The sequence below is a fragment of the Cutaneotrichosporon cavernicola genome (genome assembly GCF_030864355.1).
Source record: "Cutaneotrichosporon cavernicola HIS019 DNA, chromosome: 1".
NCBI classification, from domain to species: domain Eukaryota; kingdom Fungi; phylum Basidiomycota; class Tremellomycetes; order Trichosporonales; family Trichosporonaceae; genus Cutaneotrichosporon; species Cutaneotrichosporon cavernicola.
Genome location: NC_083393.1, coordinates 997585 through 1019110, shown reverse-complemented (window position 1 = coordinate 1019110; position 21526 = coordinate 997585). Strand labels below are relative to the sequence as shown.

The 21526-nt window shown below is 57.1% G+C and overlaps 9 protein-coding genes across 9 annotated transcripts; 5 read left to right on the top strand and 4 right to left on the bottom strand.

The window, feature by feature from the left end:
* Window positions 1-1990: 1990 nt before the first annotated feature.
* Window positions 1991-2452, bottom strand: CcaverHIS019_0103790 (uncharacterized protein; the record flags this gene model as incomplete). The annotated part of the gene is made up of 1 exon (XM_060599666.1): window positions 1991-2452. One exon carries the CDS (start codon window positions 2450-2452, stop codon window positions 1991-1993), a length of 462 nt encoding a protein of 153 aa, XP_060452927.1.
* Window positions 2453-2879: 427 nt separating this feature from the next.
* On the top strand, window positions 2880-4735 carry UTP18 (uncharacterized protein; the record flags this gene model as incomplete). The annotated part of the gene is made up of 6 exons (XM_060599655.1): window positions 2880-3080; window positions 3125-3396; window positions 3434-3740; window positions 3779-4305; window positions 4341-4530; window positions 4574-4735. The coding sequence occupies 6 exons, from the start codon at window positions 2880-2882 to the stop codon at window positions 4733-4735; spliced, it is 1659 nt and encodes a 552-aa protein (XP_060452926.1).
* Window positions 4736-4913: 178 nt separating this feature from the next.
* On the bottom strand, window positions 4914-6816 carry CcaverHIS019_0103770 (uncharacterized protein; the record flags this gene model as incomplete). The annotated part of the gene is made up of 16 exons (XM_060599644.1): window positions 4914-4981; window positions 5040-5062; window positions 5099-5150; window positions 5188-5259; window positions 5293-5422; window positions 5472-5578; window positions 5614-5815; window positions 5866-5910; window positions 5939-5945; window positions 5997-6088; window positions 6141-6247; window positions 6287-6377; window positions 6422-6490; window positions 6528-6592; window positions 6645-6686; window positions 6723-6816. The coding sequence occupies 16 exons, from the start codon at window positions 6814-6816 to the stop codon at window positions 4914-4916; spliced, it is 1266 nt and encodes a 421-aa protein (XP_060452925.1).
* A 985-nt stretch (window positions 6817-7801) lies between these two features.
* Window positions 7802-11786, top strand: CcaverHIS019_0103760 (uncharacterized protein; the record flags this gene model as incomplete). The annotated part of the gene is made up of 3 exons (XM_060599633.1): window positions 7802-8696; window positions 8878-11715; window positions 11764-11786. 3 exons carry the CDS (start codon window positions 7802-7804, stop codon window positions 11784-11786), a joined length of 3756 nt encoding a protein of 1251 aa, XP_060452924.1.
* A 75-nt stretch (window positions 11787-11861) lies between these two features.
* Window positions 11862-12485, bottom strand: CcaverHIS019_0103750 (uncharacterized protein; the record flags this gene model as incomplete). Its single annotated transcript, XM_060599622.1, has 3 exons — window positions 11862-12018; window positions 12063-12187; window positions 12378-12485. The coding sequence occupies 3 exons, from the start codon at window positions 12483-12485 to the stop codon at window positions 11862-11864; spliced, it is 390 nt and encodes a 129-aa protein (XP_060452923.1).
* A 1246-nt stretch (window positions 12486-13731) lies between these two features.
* On the top strand, window positions 13732-15726 carry CcaverHIS019_0103740 (uncharacterized protein; the record flags this gene model as incomplete). The annotated part of the gene is made up of 6 exons (XM_060599611.1): window positions 13732-13932; window positions 13984-14035; window positions 14071-14143; window positions 14221-14977; window positions 15018-15357; window positions 15389-15726. The coding sequence occupies 6 exons, from the start codon at window positions 13732-13734 to the stop codon at window positions 15724-15726; spliced, it is 1761 nt and encodes a 586-aa protein (XP_060452922.1).
* Window positions 15727-16059: 333 nt separating this feature from the next.
* Window positions 16060-17575, top strand: CcaverHIS019_0103730 (uncharacterized protein; the record flags this gene model as incomplete). Its single annotated transcript, XM_060599600.1, has 3 exons — window positions 16060-16216; window positions 16283-16453; window positions 16485-17575. The coding sequence occupies 3 exons, from the start codon at window positions 16060-16062 to the stop codon at window positions 17573-17575; spliced, it is 1419 nt and encodes a 472-aa protein (XP_060452921.1).
* A 660-nt stretch (window positions 17576-18235) lies between these two features.
* On the top strand, window positions 18236-19343 carry CcaverHIS019_0103720 (uncharacterized protein; the record flags this gene model as incomplete). Its single annotated transcript, XM_060599589.1, has 3 exons — window positions 18236-18326; window positions 18358-18659; window positions 18690-19343. The coding sequence occupies 3 exons, from the start codon at window positions 18236-18238 to the stop codon at window positions 19341-19343; spliced, it is 1047 nt and encodes a 348-aa protein (XP_060452920.1).
* A 245-nt stretch (window positions 19344-19588) lies between these two features.
* NMD3 (uncharacterized protein) lies at window positions 19589-21410 on the bottom strand (the record flags this gene model as incomplete). The annotated part of the gene is made up of 3 exons (XM_060599578.1): window positions 19589-21057; window positions 21102-21245; window positions 21317-21410. The coding sequence occupies 3 exons, from the start codon at window positions 21408-21410 to the stop codon at window positions 19589-19591; spliced, it is 1707 nt and encodes a 568-aa protein (XP_060452919.1).
* Window positions 21411-21526: the final 116 nt, after the last annotated feature.

The window sequence follows — 21526 nt, the reverse complement described above, 5'->3', positions numbered from 1 at the left end:
GATCTTGAAGTGAGTGCTCTCCCATTGAGCTCTCAAATCTTAAACTTTCGCGGCTGTTCGGTGTTATAAATACCGCAAGAGACAGTTACTATTTTGATGCTATTCCGGAAGGCTCATTGCACCTTGAAGATATGGCCATTGCAGAGCTCGCTGCCGGCATCAGGAGGGTGGTCATTCTGCGGATGCACTGTCTCAGGCGAATGGGAATGACTAACGAAGTGGTTCTGTATCCAACTATTATGCACGTATCATGGATGCGCAGCTGATCAGAATCATTCGACGTGCCCATACTGTCTAACCAGGTCGTGTCTCCTGCTTCCTGGAACACACATGCTTATTTCACTAAAATTGAGCGAATGATGCAGATCTCACTGCTCAAAGTCGGTAGTCTCCCAGAACCTTGGAGTGTAGCAAGAAACGTACAGGCAAGAAGCACTAGCCCAAGGAATGGGAATGACACGGTGCAACTTTCACATAGGACGAAGCGGATGATCGCAGCCGCTCCATTAACGGACAATGACTGTTGTCATGTCGCCCAGAATCTTTTCACCTGATGAATGTAGCTCTGCCCTATCGGCTGCTAGCAATTGGAGACCCTCTACTTGCGATGATGACGCATATAGGTCATGGTCAGATGCCGAACACTACAGACTTTGTCGTTATATTGATCTGTACTTTGATTTTTATAACTTTGCTTCTCTGTTATGTTGATAAACTATTCACAATGATCTACTAACGTCGTTGATCGGCTCTTAGATCCACACCTCCGCCCAGCGTTTCAGCATGGCCATGTGAGGGGCTCGGAGTGACGGTCACTAACACTACTACTGAGAAGAACAGTCAGTTTATGCCATCTCAATAGTCCACGGATGACATCCACCATGCACCTAACAAAATGGACCAGCCCAACGGATCAAGGGCCGATGCAAACCATCCTCGGGACAAAGGGTGTGGGAAGAGCATTGGGTCCGTGAAACGAAACGACGCAGGCAGTCACTCACACCAGACGCTTGTTATTTAATCGCTCTGATATCAAGACTCTACGACAGCATCCTGAGTTCTCCACCAGACTAGTAATACCGTGCTTTCAATGGAACCCGTTCAACAATTGCATCTCAGACGGCACTGCAGAGCCGATACGTGCTGAACCCTGTGGTTTGAAATTCGCTTTGGATGCAGCTCGCTGCAAGGAGTTGGGTGGTCGCGTAATTTCAATTTCCTCTCCAAAGGTTGGCGAGATATAGTCAGTTGAAAGGGTACATGGTCGAATCTCATGAAGATCGGCAGTGTAGAAACAAAGATCGATGGAGAGTATACATGTCTGGCAACGTGGATTAGCCAGTGCCTTTAGTTAGAAGCTGGGGTGACCAAGCGCGGGTGGTGGAACATACCAGTTGGAGGTGGTGGATGGTGAGGGGTGATGAACACAATGAGAGGGGTTGACGTGACGATGGCACAGGCATCGAAGAGTTACCGGTTGACAGAAGCATCGAACGTTGACGAGGACAACAGGCAAGGACGCCCGCAGCGAAGGCCGTAGCGAACGATGTGATGGCAACTGAGATGACGACTGCTGGGTGGCCGTCAAGGCGACAGCGAGGTGACCTGGGGAAAATGCTGGCGAGTGATATCTGTGAGAATATGAGCGAGGACGACTGAGCAGCGGCAACGAGGGCGACTGCGACTGCGTTAACAGCGATGGTAAGACGGTCGTGTATTGGTGGAAACATTAAGAACAGCCGCGGCGGGATTCGATGGCAGGCCGGATGAGCGTAAGAAACCGAAAAGATTGACGGTGACGGACGGATGAAGGCGGTAGTGACGGATGTGGCGAGGAAATACCCGAGGCCGCTCGCATTGCCTGGGCCGAGAAGCGACTTGCAGGCCACAGACGCCAAGTCGTCATTCGATGATTGGGGCGTCTGAGGCGAGAGAAGGTGGGTGGAACGCCAGTGAACGATGTCACCGTGGAACCTCACCAACATTGAAATTAGAAGACTCCGAGCGAGAGGCCCTCCGCCATCGCTTGACCGATTTCGGCACAGCGGGCGAGGTCTTCTGGTCCGATCTTCTTGGTGGCATAGATTCGCTCTGGTGTCTGGGCGTGCGTGCAAACGATGGTGCCAGGTGCAATCATCTTCAGGCGCCATCCTTTGGCGACGCGATCAAGTTGACGCAAGGCGTTCTCTCCATCACTCCCGGCGCAGATCATCGCTGCGTACGGTCGGCCATTGGCTTTGCCGAGAACGGGGTAGTAGGTGCGATCGATAAAGGCTTTGAATACACCTGCGATTGCTGCAAGGTTCTCAGGAGTCGCGAAGATGTAGCCGGACGCGTTGAGGAGATCGTCGGGCCCAGCATCCTCTGCTCGCAACAACCGAGTGTGGACGCCCTCCGCATCCTGCGCAGCCTCATAGGCTGCCTGAGCCATCTGCCTCGTACCGTCGGTCATACTGTAGTAGACGATGAGGAGAGTCTTCGTGTCGCTGTCTTGAGTCACAGAGGAGACAGCCGCATGTCGGGACCTTGTCCAAGAGACGCCCTGTGAGAGCGGGATTGAGATGCCATGGGTCACTTGGCCGGGGTGTCGGAGAGCCGGTCGAAGAAGGAAGCTAACTTCCAACGGTCGTACAAACCTTGAACGCACTGCGGCAGTGTACACGTTCGCTCGGAGGGAAGGCCGCATTGGTACGTCGCAGACTGGGTGTTCTGTTCATTGGTGCTGGCGTCGTGAGCAATGACGCGCGGTGGAGGTTTGGATGACGGAAGCAAATGGGTACTGGGGCTCCATGTCACGTGATATTCTTGCACGATTTTCTGTCCACTCCATCCAATGTTGTTGACTACACACTCACTCTCCCCATCATCCATCAACGGCCATGCGTTCACCCGTCGCCAAATTGCACAGATCCAAGAAGAGGTCATTCGGGTCTCGCTCGCGTCGGGCTCATGAGGAGGACGAGGAAGAGCAGCTTGAGGCTCGCCTCTTCGGTAGCAGAAAACAACAGAGAACTGGATCGAACTCCCAAGATGACCATGATGGCACCGGTACCGGACTTGGGTGGATGCAGGACAGCGAAGTACGTTTCCTACCGAAAGCCTGTGATAGGGACTGACGATGAAGCTTTTCACGGTTGACTTGCCCACAGCGACCGACGGCGATGTCTCGGAAGACGAGTTCGAGAACGAACCCACAGTGGAGTTCATGGAGGAGAGCACTCGGGCTCTACCAGAACCAAACCAAGAAGACGAGAAGCCGCAGCTCTGGCATGACCCAGCCGACGATGCGGTTTCTGTTTCATTAAAGAGTTCCAAGCGCACGCGGAAGCTCGCTAGGGGAAAGGGAGGGGAGGATCGCGTGAACGGGGGTGAGCTGTGGTCCAAGTTGCGCGAGCAGTGAGTCTTTCTCCGGTTATGTCCTTACTCACACTAGATTTGAACGCCTTCATCCCAAGCCCGATTGGGCTTCTAGCCGTGCAGACAACAACCTGCCGACAATGCAGCGCCTGTTGGCTTCTACCGCGTCGTTCATCAATACCGGCGCTCTCGACGACAGACGGCCCCCTCTTCCAACCACAACCATCGATATCCAGCGCCTTCGTAATGCCAATGCCGGATCTGTCAGCGAAGAAGGTTCGAGCAGTGGTCTCGCGGGTATTGTCGACCTGGTTTGGCATCCGTCGACCAAGATGCCGGTCCTCGCGACGGCAGGCACTGACCGCCGCGTGCGATTCTACAATGTTCGTTGACCTCTTCTTTGCTACATGCTGACCCTCAGATTGACGGCCACACCAACGCGCCTCTCTTGACGCTTCACATTCCCTCCCTCCCCCTTTCTCGCCTGTCTTTCCATCCCTCAGGAACCTCACTGCTCATCACTGGCACACGGCCGTTCTACTACACGTACGACCTTGTCTCTCAAACAATCACTCGCTCTCCACGAAACCTATTCGGCTCTGCACCTACCCCAACCAGTCCGCAATCGTTGGAGCGGACCCGATTCTCCCCGGACGGAACACTGCTCGCCGTGGCTGGCCGGCGTGGAGCCGTCAGCATTGTGGAGTGGAGCCACGGTGGCAGCACAGGCGTCGTTGTGGCCGAGTTGAAGAGTGGTCGTGGAGGGACTGTTGCAGACCTGGCTTGGAGTGAGGACAGCTCTGAGCTCAGTGTCCTCGGCGGCCGTGATGGAGCGGAGGTTGAGGTCTGGGACGTGTCGGAGAAGAAGATTGTGCGCCGCTGGAAAGATGACCGCGCGTATGGCGGGCAGCTTATTCGCCAGTACCGGTCGCAGTACACCGCTGTTGGGTGAGTTCTCTAACCGTAACCAGCTGACGTACAAGATCGTCGACCGGTATTGTTAATATCTATCACTCTACCACACTCGCGTCCACCAGAAGCGATGCGAACAGCGGAGTCGAGCCACTCAAGTCGCTCGAGCACTTGACAACGCCGATCTCGACAATGGCGTTCCATCCTTCGGGAGAACTGTTTGTCTCGGCGTCATCCGCCAAGCAGAAGCAGCTCAAGCTTGTGAGTGACCTGCTCGCTGGACCGAGACTATCGCTAACGTCAGTACCACCTTCCGACAGGGACGGCATTCTCCAACTGGCCAACCAATGCGACTCCATTGGGGCGTGTCAACTCCCTTGGGTTCTCCTCGGGAGGCGAGTACATGGCGGCTGGTAACACAAAAGGTGCCGTTTTGTTGTGGAGTCTCAAACACTTTGCCAACTAGACCATGTGCCATGGCAGTCCTGTATGCATTCATATAGCCGCGACTTGCCTCATGCCCCAATGGTGCAATTTCTTTCGTATTTGGATACATGGTGCTTCATCATTCATCATGCCAACTCCGCGGGCAGCATAGAGAGACGCTGCCGTGAGAGACGCCTCCGCCATCTGGACTCGAACCCTTAAGCGGGGTAAAGGCCAGGAAGATGACGCGAGATGACAAGGCGCTGAATCTGCGAGGTACCTTCGTCTGCGTGCGTTAGTATAGTTAAAAGCGTCTCCCAAGAAGAGTGATGGGTGCAACATACAAAGCTCGAAGATCTTCGAGTCCCTGGATAATCAGTACGATATCAGCAGGGATGCCTACCGGAAGAGCTTCTCCATGGGCATCTCGGTGTTAAAGCCAATGCCACCAAAGACTGATGTCAGCTGACATAGGAGCGCACCTCGGCTTACCCTGCACACCAGTGCTGGCGTTCTCAACCGCAGCCCGACTAGCGTAAAGCTTGGCCATGGAGGCGTAGTAGCCTGCGTTAGCCATTCTCGATGATCATGACGCACTGTTACGTTGGCCGGCATCCTTGACCCAGGCCGACTTCCACACGAGCGCACGGGCTGCCTCGGCGTTGACGGCCATGTCTGCGAGCATGAACCCGACACCCTGGTGGTCGATGATAGCCTTGCCCATGGTCTGTGACATGAGCTAATTGAAGCCACGCAGAGACATCAACACGACTTACCTTGCGCTCCTGGGCGTACTTGGTCGCCTCCTCAAGAGCACGCTGGGCCAGACCCACCGCACCAGCGGCAACAAGAGGGCGTGTGATGTCGAACGCCTTCATCGCCACTGCTTGTAAGCCAGATTCGACGCATGAGGCGCACGCTTGAAACCCTCGCCAACGGCGCCAATGACGTTCTCCTGAGGAACAACGACGTCCTGGAAGGTGACCATGCGAGTGTCAGAGCAGCGCTGGCCCATGTTGATCTCCTTGCGGCCCGGAGTAATGCCTGGCGTGTCGGCTTCAACCACAAAGCCAGTAAGGCCCTTGACACCGGCAGACGGGTCGGTAACAGCAAGGACAAACTACATTCAGTTGGTGAACCACCCCAAGTCCCACTCTGCGGAAAACTCACGAACCAGTTGGCGTGGCCCGAGTTGGTGCTGCGCCGATTAGTACTCTACCGCGACATCTGTCAGACGAAATACGCACATCCTGGAGGGATCAGCTTCAGTTCATTGCAGTGATCAGAATTTTGGAACGTACCACATCTTGGTGCCATTGATGACCCACTTGTCGCCCTCCTTGACTGCCTTGGTCTTGATAGCGGCAACGTCGGAGCCAGCTCCCGGTTCAGTCTGCGGCAGTTAGCACCACGCTTATCTCACCAACCTGTAGTGCTCGACTTACAACAGCGTACGAGGCAACGAGGGGGGTCTCGGTCATGCGGCCAAGGTACTTCATCTTGAGCTCGTGGGAAGCACCAACGATGAGCGGGGCCTCGGCGAGACCGTTGGCTGAGTTGATCAGCAAGCCAGTTCTGTGTCCTCATATACCTTCGATGGCAGTCTGCACACCCGTGCAGCCGAAGCCGAGGTTCTCCGAGATGATGGAGCACTCGACCATACCAAGACCTGGACCACCATACTGACCAGTCAGCGAGCTGTCTACACAAGCTTGCTTCTCCTCACCTCCTCGGCGACATGGGTGTTCATCAGGCCAGCAGCGTGGGCCTCCTTGAGGATTGCCCAGGGGTATTCCTGAAGGTTAGCGCGGTGCTTGACATTGTCATCTCACCATGGTGCGGTCAAGCTCAGCAGCGGCGGGGACAATCTTCTCCCGCGCAAACGTGCGAGAGAGATCTGGAGAGGTCAGTGACTTGAACAATTCCTTATCCATTCGGAGGCGACGTACCGTCAATAGCGCGCTGGTCATCGTTCAAACCAAAGCTGACGGCTGTTGGTGAGCACTTTCCGCACGGGAGAAACGTACGGCCCGAGGCGCTCGAGGTCGCATAGTTACGGGCTGCGTTGCAGGAGGAAGCTAGAGGGCGACTGACGCGCTGGAGAGCAACACGGGGGATCATTTTGGTTTTGTGAGAAATGTCAAGGTAGGATAAGGTCAAAGATGGGAAAGGAGGAGAATGGCTTAAAGTTTGTGTACGTCTTTTCTGTCGTTTGTAGAGAGAGGACGCGGTGATGATTGTGACGATACCGGCCGCCGTGTTCAAACTATAACCGGTTTGCTGCAGGTTGATTTGGTTGAGCCTCAACCCGGCGGTATATCAAGGTATCAATTGATAACTATAATGGTTATTTGACACGACATGCTATCATATTAAGAGGACGATATATTGACACGTCAACATCCGGCTATCCGGATTGGCGAATTCCCAACCGGCATACCTGTCCAGAGTGAAGGAGTGCAGTTTGGATGCAAGCTTGCATCTGCCTGCTGTCTATAGCTAACTAACTACTACCAAGTTGGGCTCCCAGATGCAGCCGATGGAGCGGATTCAGATTGAGAGGTGACAAGGTAGAGGTGAATTGCTTGGGCTTTGGGAGTTGGACCTCGATGCGCCTCAAGCCATGGTCGATCAATGATCAATGATCAATGATCGAAACCAACGCGTCATAGTACTGAAGGAACGTTTGACTAGCTTTGTCCAACGGTTTACCTCTTCCTCCTCGTCCTCGTCTTCCTCCCCTTCCTTCCCTTCCTCCCCCACGCACAACCCCCCAATCATTCTCGATAACTCGTTAGCTCCCATAGCTCGTTTACTGACGTACGTGACATGGCTCGCTCCACAGCACTCCGCAGCCATATTCCTAGGCACGAGCACCCCCAATGCACCAAACCTACACTACCAGTATGAAAGGCTAAATGGCTATTGCATCATCACCATCACCGTCACCATCGCTACCTAACTACTCCACGCAACATACATACCCGTCCATCTCCACCACCCATCTCAATTCATTCATCCACTCATTCACTCACCCACATTCGTTTCAATGGCCAACTCTGAAGGCCAAGATGGCCACCAGGACTCTCTAAATCCCAGTCCAATCATGCGCCCCCGCTCCACCTCAGCCACATCCTCAGGCTCGTCACGTCTCCGACGCTCCTCGTCGTGGCTGACCTCGCTGAGACACAAACGCACACCATCAGGCAACGGAAACCCTCCCTCGTCCTGGACGACATCTCCTTCCTCTCCGCACCGCGATGCCAACTCTTACGGGGTGGACGAAAACGACTCCAGCACAGCCATTCCATCCGGTGCGCCGCAGCATCACAGCGCGCAAGTTGGTGAAGGCTCCCCAACAGCAGGTACGACAGACAGCCCGCGGACCGCCGCCGAGTCTGGCAGCTCGGGGCTTGCAATCCCGAATACCTCCCCTGGTGGGTCAGGTGCGCCAGGAAGCCCGACGATGGTGACGTCCCCTGTCGCCAAGTCGCCAACGACGCCAGTCCGGGGCCCGACGTCTCCCTCCTCCCCGTCGGCCCACCTCGCGGTCCCCCACCAGATTGGGCGGCCGCGCTCGCCCGTACCCGAGTTCCCGCCGCTGCCAGCCGCCCCTCCTCCCAAGGTCTTTGGTATGGGGTACTCGGGATCCCGGCGCGTGCCCAAGGTCCAGGACTACGCTGGCATCAAGGAGAAGCACGATCAGCAGGCGGAGGAATACGGTCGTATACTCCAGGAGCGCGAGGAGGCGATGCGCAACAACGCCGAGCTCGCAAGTGGGAGCGTGTCTCCTGCGTCGGTCGAGCGCGCCAATACCGTTGACCAGAGCGGAGACAAGAAAGCCGACACAGGCGCCGATGAGAAGGCGCGCCTCATGGAGCAGATGAACGCCAACCAGGAGAAGCCGACCGAGCGATTCAAGAAGCGGAACAAAGGCGAGCGTCGCGTGCGCGACCCCATTACCGGACGGGCCATCATTGTCAAGGACGCCGATCCCAAGGGTGAGTAGCTACGTGTCTGCAGATCCCAAACAGACTCTCCCAACCTGCCTCAACATTTCCGCAACGCCTTTTCCTCAAACATTCTGAAGGCTCATCTCGAGTCATTCGATGCACTGGCAACTACCTGACACCTTTCCACATCCCTTACTTCTCGACATTGTGTCTTTGCTAACGCGCGCAGACTTCGACTCGTCTCACACAAGAATCATGGGCACAAACGTGCTCTACCACGACTTCCCGCCGCCGGCACCAAAGGGCATGACCGATATCCTCGAATACATCGAGTCGGCTGAGAAGCTCGTCGCGGCTGGCTTCGTTGTCCTCTGGATCCTCGTTTCGTGGGGCAGCACTTTCTGGGGCTTCTGCTTCCGGTCGGCGGTTGTCACCTGCTCCGGCATCGCTGTCACCTCATTCATGTCACTCAACCGCAAGAACATGGAAAAGGAGATCATGGCCGTGCGCCAGGACCAGCACCGCACACGTGGCAACGCCATGGTGCCGCCGACTCCGGAGAGCGTCGAGTGGCTCAATCACCTGGTCCAGCTTGTGTGGGGCCTGGTCGATAGTACCATGTTCATCCCGCTCGCCGACACTGTCGAGGACATTCTCCAGCAGTCGCTCCCAGGCTTTGTCGACTCTGTGCGGATCACAGACATCTCCCAGGGCGCCAACGCCCTACGCATCACCAGCATCCGTGCCCTCCCAGACCAACCGGGCGACAAGGGTTACCCGAAAACGGACTGGATTGACGATGGGGAGAACCTCAAGCTAAAGGACACGACGGGCAAGGAGATCGAGGAAGACCAGGCGGGGGATTATTACAACTTCGAGGCAAGCTTCGCATACTCTGCGCTTCCTGGACAGAAGGACCGCTCTAAGAACATCCACATGCTCATTCAGTTCTTCCTCGGCATGAACGACTGGTTTCATATCCCACTGCCGATCTGGATCCAGGTCGAGCAGATCTTTGGCGTGATCCGTCTTCGCGTCCAGTTCATCCCTGATCCGCCATTTGTGCGCAACGTAACCTTCGCCCTCTGCGGTGTACCTGCGGTCGAGGTATCGGCCATCCCCATGTCGCGTCGCCTCCCCAACGTGCTCGACCTGCCGTTTATCTCATCATTTGTCAAGGACGGCATTGCGGCCGGCACTGCCGAGCTCTCCGTGCCCAAATCAATGACACTCAACATCAAGGAGATGCTCAGCGGTGCCGTGGGTGACACGCACAACATTGGCGTCTTCCTCATCTCCGTACACTACTGCGTGGGCCTCTCGGCACAGGACAGCAATGGCTTCTCGGATCCGTACATCGTCCTCGCGTACGCCAAATACGGACGCCCGTTGTACTCAACACGCATCATCCTGCAGGACCTGAACCCCGTGTACGAGGAGACCGCCTTCTTGCTGGTGTCGATGGACGAGGTGCGCAGTAAGGAGGATCTTGTTGCCATGCTCTGGGACAGTGACAATATGAGCGCCGACGACCTCGTGGGCCGTGTCCAGATTCCCATCGAGGAGCTCATGTCCAAGCCCAACCAAATGTACCGCCGCGAGGACAGCCTCAAGGGCTTCGAGGACGGGAACGAGATGCCAGGCAAGCTCGTGTGGTCGATCGGCTACTTTGATCGCGTTCCGCTCGAGAAGAAGTACGAGCGCCTCCCGACCATTGAGGAATCCAAGGCGCAGCCCGCGCCCGTGTCTGCCCCGTCCAAGGAGATGCTACCGAGTGACGCCGCGCCTAACCCGGCTCGCGACTTCCTGCCACCAGAGCCGCCTACCCTCGACAAGACGCGCCCCGATCCCGAATGGACTAGCGGTATCCTGTCCATCATTCTCCACCAGGTCACAAACCTCGAGCGCCAGAATCTCGAAGGCAAGAGCGGCAAGGACCGCGAGGGCGAGGCCGGACAGGACACCGATGACCCCAGCGAGCAGACCCAGAACCTGCCCAGCGGATACGGCGAGTTCATTGTCAACGACGCGCTCGTGTACCGCACTCGCGTCAAGCAGTACAGCGTCAACCCCTACTTCGAGGCAGGTACAGAGGTGTTTGTACGCGACTTCCGCACGACCGAGGTACGCGTGGTGATCCGCGACTCGCGCTTGCGTGAGTCCGACCCGATATTGGGAATTGTGACCGTCGACCTCATGGACGTGTTTTCCGATTGCTCCAGCATCAAGAAGATGTACCCAATCCAAGAGGGCGTTGGCTTTGGCAAAGCCAGCATTTCGTTTGCGTTCCGTGGTGTCAAGGCGTCGCTGCCCGAGAACATGCGCGGGTGGGAGACAGGTACACTCAACATCAGTCGTGTGCGGCTGCGTGGCGACCCGGCCAAGCGTGACGTGTGGGAGGCGCGCGAGGTGACGCTCAGGGTCGAGACAAACGAGAGCGCCGAGCGGATGAGCAAGCGCGAGGCACAGGAGGACGGCGGCGAGATTGTGTGGGATGGCGAGCCCCTCAACTTGCCCATCTACAACCGTTACCAGGCACACGTGCGGTTCAAGTTTGGCTCGACGGGCCTTGGTAAGGTCATCGGCAAGGGCAAGCCCGAAGCGATAGCGATATTGTGGCTCCAGGACCTCACGGATCTGATGGATGCCGAGGTCGAACTGCCGGTGCTCGTGTCAGACGACATGAAGCAATTGCAGCAGAATTTGATCAACGATGAGACATTCAAGACGCATAAGTTCGAGATCGTCGGCTTCATCACGGCGCGTATGGAGTTCTCGCCCGGCCTCGACCTGTACCACGAGAACCTGCGGCTGTCGCAGGGCCGCCGACATGCGTTCCAGGCGTGGATGGCTGTCGAGGGCGAGAGCGAGATTGCGTTCCGCCAGCAGGCGTTTGACGACGACGGCGTCATTGACCGTTCCGAGAGACGCGAGATGAAGAAGCTGCACCGTCGCCAGCTCGAGAGCCGGGGTCGCGGCATGGCCCAGGTCGGCGCGTACCGCAGTGCAAAGTGGATCGGACGAGGCGTAATGGACCGGCTCCCTGGCAAGAAGAAGACACGCGAGCGTGAGTCTGGACCAGCTAGGGGTGATTCCCGAAGCTTACTGACACCAGCGACGATCCTGACCGAGGCGTAGGAACATATAGCCAATGCGATTTTAGAAATACAGACAGTACATTCTCTAAACATGCAGTTACGTCAATACACAACGCTAGTAGTCGTCCATCATGTCCTCAATCTCGGCGTCGACATCGCGGGCCTCGTCGTCGCTGCTGGGCGATTGATCAGGTTCGGCCGCGCGCTGCTTGCCATTGACCATGTCGGAAGGCTTGCCAATGTCGGCGGGGTAGTGCGTTGCATTCTGGACGCTGGGGTCAGTTAGTACTCCGTTAGTAAGAGGGACTTGACGAACAGCGGGGACCACGCGGCGCCTTCTGGTACGGGGACGGGTGGTGGCGCGCGGCCGTGGGCAGCCATGTATGCATCGTAGATCCGGCGCTGGATCTGGTAGACGCGGAGGGCGAGAAGGTTTGATTCCTGGGGTTAGTGGTGCAAATCGAGCGAAAGGTGGAGAGCTAGATCTCGCAGTTGCCAGCAAGCAAGAACAAGTGTGGTCGAAGAGCGGGTCTGAGCCATCATCCGTAGACCAGGTGGAGGGAGAAAGGTACATAGTGCAGCGAATCATCACCCGGTACACAGATTGCGGGAGGAAGGTGGAATAACTCACATCCGACAACTCGTTCACGATATCCTTGAGGGCGCGGTATCGGCGGCGGTAGCGCGTTTCGTCGCCCGAGAGGACGGGCACAATTCTCGAGTTGGCGGGGCGGTTCATGGCGGTGGTGAGTGTTGAGGTGGAGGGAAGAGATGTCGCGACGGTGATAGGTGCGCAGAGTGGAGCACAGAGAGGGAAGCAAGGGAGGCGTGTGGAGTGTTGTTCAGGCCTGCTGAGGCCTGCTGAGGCGCAAGTGATCGTCTGGGATGGGACGATATATGCGTCGCGAGGACAAGGACGAGGGTGAGGCGAGAGTGATGCGAGTGGAGATGGGGATGAACCAGTGATGAGAAGTCAAACGGATGCTCGGATGTCTGAACGTCTGATGTTGACGAAGTGTTTCCATACAACGTTGGAAGGATCCAAGGATTGGATTAAGGCTAGTGTCAAGGTTCAGTCTACATAGTGATAGTGTAAATAGGGCTGTGAGCGGTGGAGGTAAACTGAGATCTAGAAGCATCGTTCAAACGGTGAATCGAATGACGCTGTGGTGGCATAAGCCCCCGGCGAAGAACCGCCGTCCTGCTGAGATGGGACCTCTGTCCAACTCCCTCTCCCCCCCCCCGCCCTCCCTCCTCCCCTCTTCCGGCCCCACCCCCCCCCCGCCACGGGGGGCCGGCTACGTACCGGAGTTGCACACTCACGGCAGCTTCTCGCGGAAGGGAGCTTCCCATAGTAAATTGCACCCAACCTGCAGGGCGCGAACTGCTAACTGCTCGACATTGTGCCCTTAACAAGCAGAGCTGAAACAACCCGCGGATATACGGATCCTCACCTTTGATCTGCCATTGCGGCGGTAGGGTATGAGTATATGGGTAGGCTCGATTCACAGCGGTATGGAGAACCTAGAACATGATGTCTGTGTGCCAGCAGAATTAGCAGTAGGTACAACCCGACGGAGGAGTAGCTGCGTACAGTAGCCATACAGCTGTTGGAGTCAAGGATGTTGGTTGACTGCATTCATTTGTCAACATTGGAGAGCATGTGCACAGTATTGTTCTGGAGATCTGCAGTGTGTCATCATATTGTGGTGGGCATTAACATTCCATATCACGAGACCTGAACCATTTCCTGTTCCTAACTTTGAAGTGGGCTGTTACCTGTTCCTAACGTCAACAGTCACCTGTCCAACTAGCTGCCCCCCACTTGCTGCTCACTGCTGATTTAGCCCGACTCCTCTTCTTTCTTTCACCCCTCAGACGACCACTCGAAGCAGCGCCGACCGCCGGCCTGTAATCTGCAAGTCCCAATCAATACAAAGGGCCTCTGACTTTCCAACTTGCCAACTGCGACAGCCAAATCCACCATGCCGTCGACGACCGGCGCCGGCCAAAGTGCTCTCAGCGAGCGTTCCCTGCTGCTGCCAGGGGCCACCAACAAGCGGCGCCGCGAGAGTGTTGTCGAGTTTGCTACGCGCGTTCCAGAGGACTTTGCGCCCGTGCTCGATTCAGAGCCAGACAAGCACTACAATCTGGCCGGGCTGACGCAGACGGACTTCTGGCTTCTAGTGCGTTTCGCACTCCACTCCCCAACCCTGATCTTCCTCCGCTGACTGCAGTGCTTCTCGATGTGGTCGTGCGCGTTCCTTAGCGCGTTTGACGGGACTATTGGTGGGCCATTGGGAGGGGGGGGGAGCTGATGGTAGTCGCGACGTTGCTTGGGCCGATTTCATCTGCGTTCAACGCCACAAACCTTGCGTCCTGGCTTGGTACTGCGTAGTACGTGATTAATCAAAGGGGGAGATATACAACCGCCTGCCTTCGTACCAGCTCTCAAGAAGCACCGCTCACACCAGCCTCCTCTCGGTCTGCTGCTTTACGCCTATCTACGGCCGCCTGTGCGACATTATCGGCCGACAGCCGTCGATGCTCATCTCGCTCTTCTTCTTCTCCCTCGGCAACGTTCTGTGCGCGGTCGCCCCCAACATGAACTTCCTCATCGCTGCGCGTGCAATCGCGGGTATCGGCGGTGGTGGCCTCACCTCGGTCGGGAGCACCATCCTGAGTGACATCGTGCCAATCAGCTACCGCGGCATCTTCCAGGGCTACGGTAACATCATGTTCGGCATGGGCTCGGGATTGGGTGCCCCGCTCGGCGGAATCATCAACGACCACATGGGTTGGCGCTGGGCGTTCTATCTCCAGATTCCCCTGCTCATTATCGCAGGCGCCATGATTTGGTTCAAGGTGCAGTACACCGTGGGCACACCTAGCTCGAGCGGCGCGGCGACGCCCGAGGTCCAGGTGTCTATTTGGAAGAAGCTCCGACGCATCGACTGGCTGGGGAGCTTTACGCTTGCGGTCTTCATAGGCCTTGCGCTGCTGGCTGTTACCCTCGTGACCTCGTCGATCGACCCCGAGATTGCGTACAGCTGGAGCGACAACTTGATTGTGGGCATGTTCATCGGAAGCGCCGTCTTCTTCTGTATCTTCATCTACGTCGAGCTCTACGTCTCGGCTGAACCCATTCTGCCCGTCGAGTTACTGTCGCAGCGCACGCCCGTCGCTGTCGCCATCAACAACTTTACGATCTCAGTCTTGTCCTTTGGCGTCGTATGTCCAATTATCCCTTCCACCAAGTTCTGACGCACAGATGTACTCGGTCCCGCTGTTCTTCATGGCGGTGCGACTCATGTCGCCGTCCAACGCTGGTGCCCACCTGATCCCCAACTCCATCCTGGGCTCGCTCGGCTCACTGGGTGTTGGCTTCGCTGTCCGCTCCACCGGCCGGTACTACTGGCTGACTGTGATCTGTGGCACATTCTCGATCCTCAGCTCCTTTCTCCTCTCCACTTGGGACGAGCACACGTCTGAGTTCTGGCTCTGGACGAGCTTTGGCCCAATGTACTTTTCGCTCGGTGCCGTGACTACGCTCACAATCGTGGCGCTCATTGCCGACATTGGGCGCGAGCACGTCGCTGTCGCAACCTCCCGTACGAACCTCTCCGCGCACCGCTAACGCAGTCTCGTACATGTTCCGCACCACGGGCCAAGTCCTCGGCGTGTCGCTCTCCGGTGCGCTCACCCAAGCCGTGCTTCAACGCGAACTCGAGCGACGTATTACGGGACCTGGCGCACAGAAGATCATTACAAAAATCCGCGAGTCGTCTGACTCGATCCGTGACCTCCCACCCATGCAGCAGGCCGCTGCGATTGCCTCGTACCAAAAGGCACTAAACGCCGTGTTCATCTGCGCGATCATTGCGTCCACGATCGGCGTAATCTCGTCCATGGGCATCCGTGAGATCGACATGAACGCCGCGCTGCACAAGCCCGATGACTCGGACGACGACGAGGCGTAGACTTTCCGGAATATCAACGCACTCCCGTTTATCTAATACGACATTCACAAAGTGCGATGGTCGACGTCTTAGCACCCATATCTATATTATAGTGCAATGCCGATTTTGAATCTGATTTCGCCCGATTTCGGAGTTTATTGTGGTATTATGATATTGTCCTCGCTTTGAGCGTGTGACCAAACACGGCTGTCACCATGCCCACCTGCCCCACCATCATGACAGCAGACAGCAATTCCTATGGAATGACGTTTACCTGTATGTAATCATCTTCAACCCAACCCCAGTCCGTCTCAACGGCTCAGTATCGCCTACCCACCCACTCATTTATTCAACATGAGCAAGGTGGACGATTTCGAAATGGTCGACGACGGTCCGAAGGGGCCATACGAGTGGACGCCACCTCACTGGGTCCCGTACCCCGTTCCCTTGGACTATGATATCTTCGCTGCGCCCTGGATACGTCCAGAGCAAGTGCCCATGAGCTTTCTCGGTGCGTCCTCACTTCCAAGAGGGCCCGCCTCGGCTAGTCAAACTACCAATCTTTCACTGACTCCAGGCGTCAACGTCATTTGCACCGAGCACCTCAAGGTGCAGGAGAACATGACCGTCCGGATTCGCAAGGGCGTTGTTGAGAGCGTCGAAAAGACAAAGCCCTCGGACATGCAGGAGGCAGGGTACAGTACAATCGACGCCAAAGGGCTGTACATGTGCCCAGGCCTGATTGACTGTGAGTCATCTAATACCTCCTCTCACGCTAGGCCACACGCACATCACCGCGACGCCGGGGCAGACCATGACCTCGCTTACCGGCACCAGTGAAACCGACACGGCGCTCAAGACCGCCTACGTACTCCGTGGCATGCTCTCCCGTGGTTTCACGACGGTGCGTGACGTCGGTGGCGCCAACCGGCACTTGAAGAACGCAACTGCGGACTGGCTCATTCCTGGCCCACGCATTTTTCAAGGCGGGCCGATCATGTCCCAGACCGGCGGACACGGCGACATGTCGTCGCAGGACAGTCAGATCGGGTGCTGCCAGATCACGCCGTGGGGCCACGGTCCGCAGCTGAGCGCGGTCGCGGACGGCGTGGACGCGTGCCTCAAAACGGCACGCAAAATCATGCAAATGGGGGCGGACCACATCAAGATCTGCTCCTCCGGTGGCGTTGCATCCCCGACCGACAGGCTCGAGAGTACACAGTTCACTGTGCCCGAAATCCGCGCTATCTGCGACACAGTGCGCATGATGGGCGGCAGGTTGGTGACGGCCCACTGCTTCACAACCGAAGGGGCGCGTAACGCCATCGAGGGAGGCATCGGGGGCATCGAGCATGGCAACCTCATCGATGAAGACACTCTCAAGCTCATGGTCAAGAAGGGCATTCACCTCACCCCCACGCTGATTGTGTGCGACCTCCTCAGCCGGCCGCCGTACAATGCTATCATCCCACCCGCATCGCGTGAGAAACTCACTCATGTCCAGGAGATGGGCTTTGTCACTCTCAAGAAGGCCCACGACCTGGGCGTCAACATCGCATTCGGCACGGACGCATTCAGCTCAATGCAGCCACTCCAGCTGTCCGAGTTTGAGCTGCGCAAACGCGTCCTCTCATCCCCCGTCGTCCTGAGGCAGGCGACTTTCAACGGTGCAAAGGTGCTCGGGATGGAGGGCAAGGTCGGGGTGGTCGCCAAGGGCGCGTTCGCGGACCTCATACTCCTCTCAGCCAACCCGCTCGAGGATGTGGCCATCTTCAATCACCCCCACAAGTACCTCCATGCGGTCGTCAAAGACGGCCGCTGCGTCAGTTCCAAGATCAAGGACTTGCGGGTCGAGGTGCCGTTGATGTAGGAAGTCTATGTCGATTGATCTGCAGACATGCCGTCGCTCTCATGTTTCCAAGCCTGTAGCCTGACTCCCAGCACCATCCCCATGTTCTCCTGTCCATCGGTGCTGAAGTAAGTATGTCACAGGCCCCACGCACTCGTGCCAAGGGGCTGGCGGGTCTCGTCATCAAGACGACACCGAACACATGACATCTGTTGGAAACTGCACTTACAGTTGTCGTCTAACCTCCGCCTCCACAGTAGTTGTCCTCCTGCAACCTCCACTTCCCCAAGACGCTCCGTCCTTATCACATAGGCCGCCGCACCTAGAACTATATGTACATAGCCCGTTTTACCGTTCTATGCATCTACACTTTACTCCTCAATCATAGGGCTGCAGCTGAGTCATCTACACCACCTAGAGGACCTCGAGCACCAATCTGGAGGCGTCAAGTTCCAACAACATCGTCTCAGGCCGCTTAGCTCCGGTTGTTGGTCAAGAAAAGTCGCCGGTAATGGTCCATTGCAATACTCGTACAATGTTCATCCATTCTCCATACTTGATGATCCTTGACGCCACATCTCATGAGATCATGAATTTTCCCTTCCTTCACCTTATCTTCTCTCAACCACCCAAGTCTTCTGACCCACCTCCGTCCTCCACCCTATCACTATTCTCCGGACGATGGCACCAGCCGTCCCTACCTCGGCGCTCTTCGCAGCCCCGCCGGGACATCTCACGCTGATCATGGCGTCGCGGCGGACCGCCTCTTTCCGTGAGTCCCAACTCTCTGTGGCTGACATCAGATCTCCCTTCTGACCCTCGCTTCAGCTTCTACCTCTACGTACCGCGCGCGCACCCCGTCACCCGACGCTCGCGCGGCGAAGACGTAGGCCGGGACGGGACGGTCGTGGGGCCTCCAGTGCCGATCAGCACGTCGCCCACGAATCTCGCGGCTGCTGCCCAGCCGCCCGCCAGGGGTTTCCCTCTCCTGGTGGTCATGCACGACTCGTCCCGTGACGCAGAGAAATTGCGCGATGCCTGGGCCGCTCTTGCTGAGGAAGAGGGTGTGGTCGTTCTCTCCCCGCACTTCCCCTGTGATATTAAGGTGGGCAATCACCAAACGCGCTGATTTCAGTTCCCAGACGGACCAGACAACTACAAGCGTCTCGTATGGGAAACTAGCGCCGGTGAGGAGGTGCGTTACGACGCCGTACTCCTCGACATGATCGACTGCGTCGCCGCCGAGTGGGGATGTATCGACACTCGCACGTTCTCTCTCGTTGGTTTTAGCGGCGGGGGACAGTTCGTCCATCGCTTCCTTTACCTATATCCGGAGCGAGTACATGCCGTATCCATCGGTGCTCCGGGGCGCGCTACACCGCTCATCGACGCGGACTGGCCCGAAGGGATCCGCGATGCCCCGACAACCGTCTCGCGCCAGGTTGGTGTACCACTTCCCAATGCGCCTGAGAGCGACGAGCCAGCCATCCCGGGCGGGAGGCCGATCAGCGTTTCAGCCCTCGCGGAGCGGACGCGCTGTGGTGCAGTGGCTGTCCAGCTCCTCATTGGAAGTGAGGATACGTGGCGCCCAGTCCAGCCTGATGGGAGTTTGGCCGCGCACTCGCGCTTCGACGCAACGCAGGCCGTCGCGAAGAGCTTTGACGACGCCGGTATCGCGTATGAATTTACGGTCGTGCCGGGCGTCAAGCATGAGGGTCATAGGATCCGCGAGGTGGCCATGCCTTGGGTTCGGCGGCATGTTCGACCGGCTTGGAACACGCACAGATGACATTAGGGTTGCGATTATTGCATGAATTAATAAGTCGTGTTGAACACACATGGTGCATGCTGAGAGGCATGTTTGGATATCCTATGACTATGCTCGACCTATGATTATGCTCATTGCCACACACAGCCTGGGAAGCAGGCTCCCCCGTGACGACCCAACACTAGTTTACATGTCCTCGCTGGGCGAGAGGATGCCTGCAAGCAAGACTCTAAATGAAGGTGGATACAGTGACAGACGTTGCACCCTTAGAGCACCTCATCGCCGTCGTCCATGTCGAGCTCCTCAAAGTTCTCGAGTAGCTCGTCCAGCTCGATCTCCGGGAAGTCCTCCTCTTCGTCCTCGTCGTCGCCATCGACGCCGCCCATGCTGTCCTCCTCGACGTCCATCTCGGCAGCAGCCGCAGTGGCGGCCCCAGTACGGCGTTTTCCGCCGCGCATGCCCGACCCGGCCTTGGCACCGCTGCCCATAGCGACGTCACCGTCGTCGTCCTCCTCGTTCTCAGCCGGCACCTCGGCGCGGTACATGTTGATCGCCTGGCGCATGTCCTTGTCCTCCTCAAGGTCGCGGAGGAAGAGCTCATAGTCGCGCTCGACGTTCTTGGAGTCGACACCACCGCGGCGGCCAACGGCACCGCGACCGAAGCCACTCTGCTCGATACCTTCCTCAGCCTCCTTGGCCATCGATTTGAGCTTCCAGTTGCGAGGCTTGCTCTTCTTCCGGCGGTTGGGGTACGTCTTCTTGACGAGGATGACGTTCGGTATCCGGTGCATGTCGAGCGCCTCGAACTCGTCGTTGTTGAAGTTGGCGTTCGTCAGGTCGTATCCCAACACGGTGTCACCTGGCTGCAGGATCGCGCCAAGATGCGTGCGGGTGTGGTAGATACCGTCGTCGCCCATTCCATCATCGTACTGGTGACCACCCGAACGCTGCGAGCGCGTCACCTGAGCGTCTGCGAGCACCCACTTGCCGCGCTGCGCTCCGACCGGTTCAATATCCAGCACAATGAACTCGACGAGATCCGACACCTGCGCGAGAGAGGTGAACGGATGGCGCCAGTACACTGGAGCAGTAATATCTGTCTGCTGCAGCGTCGTGGGGTCCATCAGATGGATGGTGTTGCCAACGCGCGAGCAAAGCGTCAGGGGAGCGATGTTGCCCCATTGCTTGGCGAGCGACTTGGGCAGGCACACGAGGTCGTCCTTGCACACGGGCACAATCTCGACCGAGTACGTAAACTTGTAGTTGGATGTGTTGCTGTGCGTGTCGTTCGAGATGAGCTGCTCAGAACCCTTGACGCGCACGGGTACGACCGAGGCGAGGAACTCGCACATCTTGATCGCGTGGTTGCGCTCGGCGTAGTAAAAGTCGAGGCCGTCGCGCTTCTCCGAGATGCTGATCGTGTCCTTGTGGGCGCTGTGCTTGAGAATGAGCTGCTCCAAGAACAGGAAGGTGCGCTTGTGCGTCACCTTCTGTCGGACCTGCACCGACGCCTTCCACGTGTTCTTGGCTGCCAAGCGCGTGCACTGCGGGCACTGGCCTGTGTGCACCACGAGCGTGAGCTCGAACGTCTGCTGCAGCACCGTGTTGGCGAGCACTTCCTTCTGGATTGTCACCTTGAGCTTGATGCGACGCGAGTGAGGCTCGGTCCAGATGAACGACGCGTCAATCAAGCGGACCTTCTGCAGCGGCCGCGCAATCTTCTTCAGGCAGATGGCTGAGGATTAGTCATCAAGGTAGGAGCGCTCAACCAAGACTCACCTAAGAGCTCGCGGGACTCGGGCTGCGCGGCAACCCAGGTCTGAGGAGGTGAGAGGAAGCGCTCACAACCACGGCAGAAGTTGATGACTGCCTCCTTGGGGATACCCTCAGTAATGTCGATGGTGTTGCGCAGACATCCCACGCCTTGCCATTAGCGCTGCACGGCGATGCTGACCAAGACATGACCAGAAGTTGGAGCTCGGTGGTCGACTTACAGAGTCCTGCTCCATTGGCGGAGGAGATGACTGTGCCACAATCGGCACAGAGGATGTAGGATTCCTTTCCAGCTGCGTCTGGTTCGTATTCCATGGCTGTTGACAAGACTGTAGATGTAGTAAGAGAGATGGGAGATGGCAGGGCCCAGTAACCCAAGTCAGAATGCCAAACTGAAATTCAGCACTTGGCACGGCTCTAGATGGTGGCAA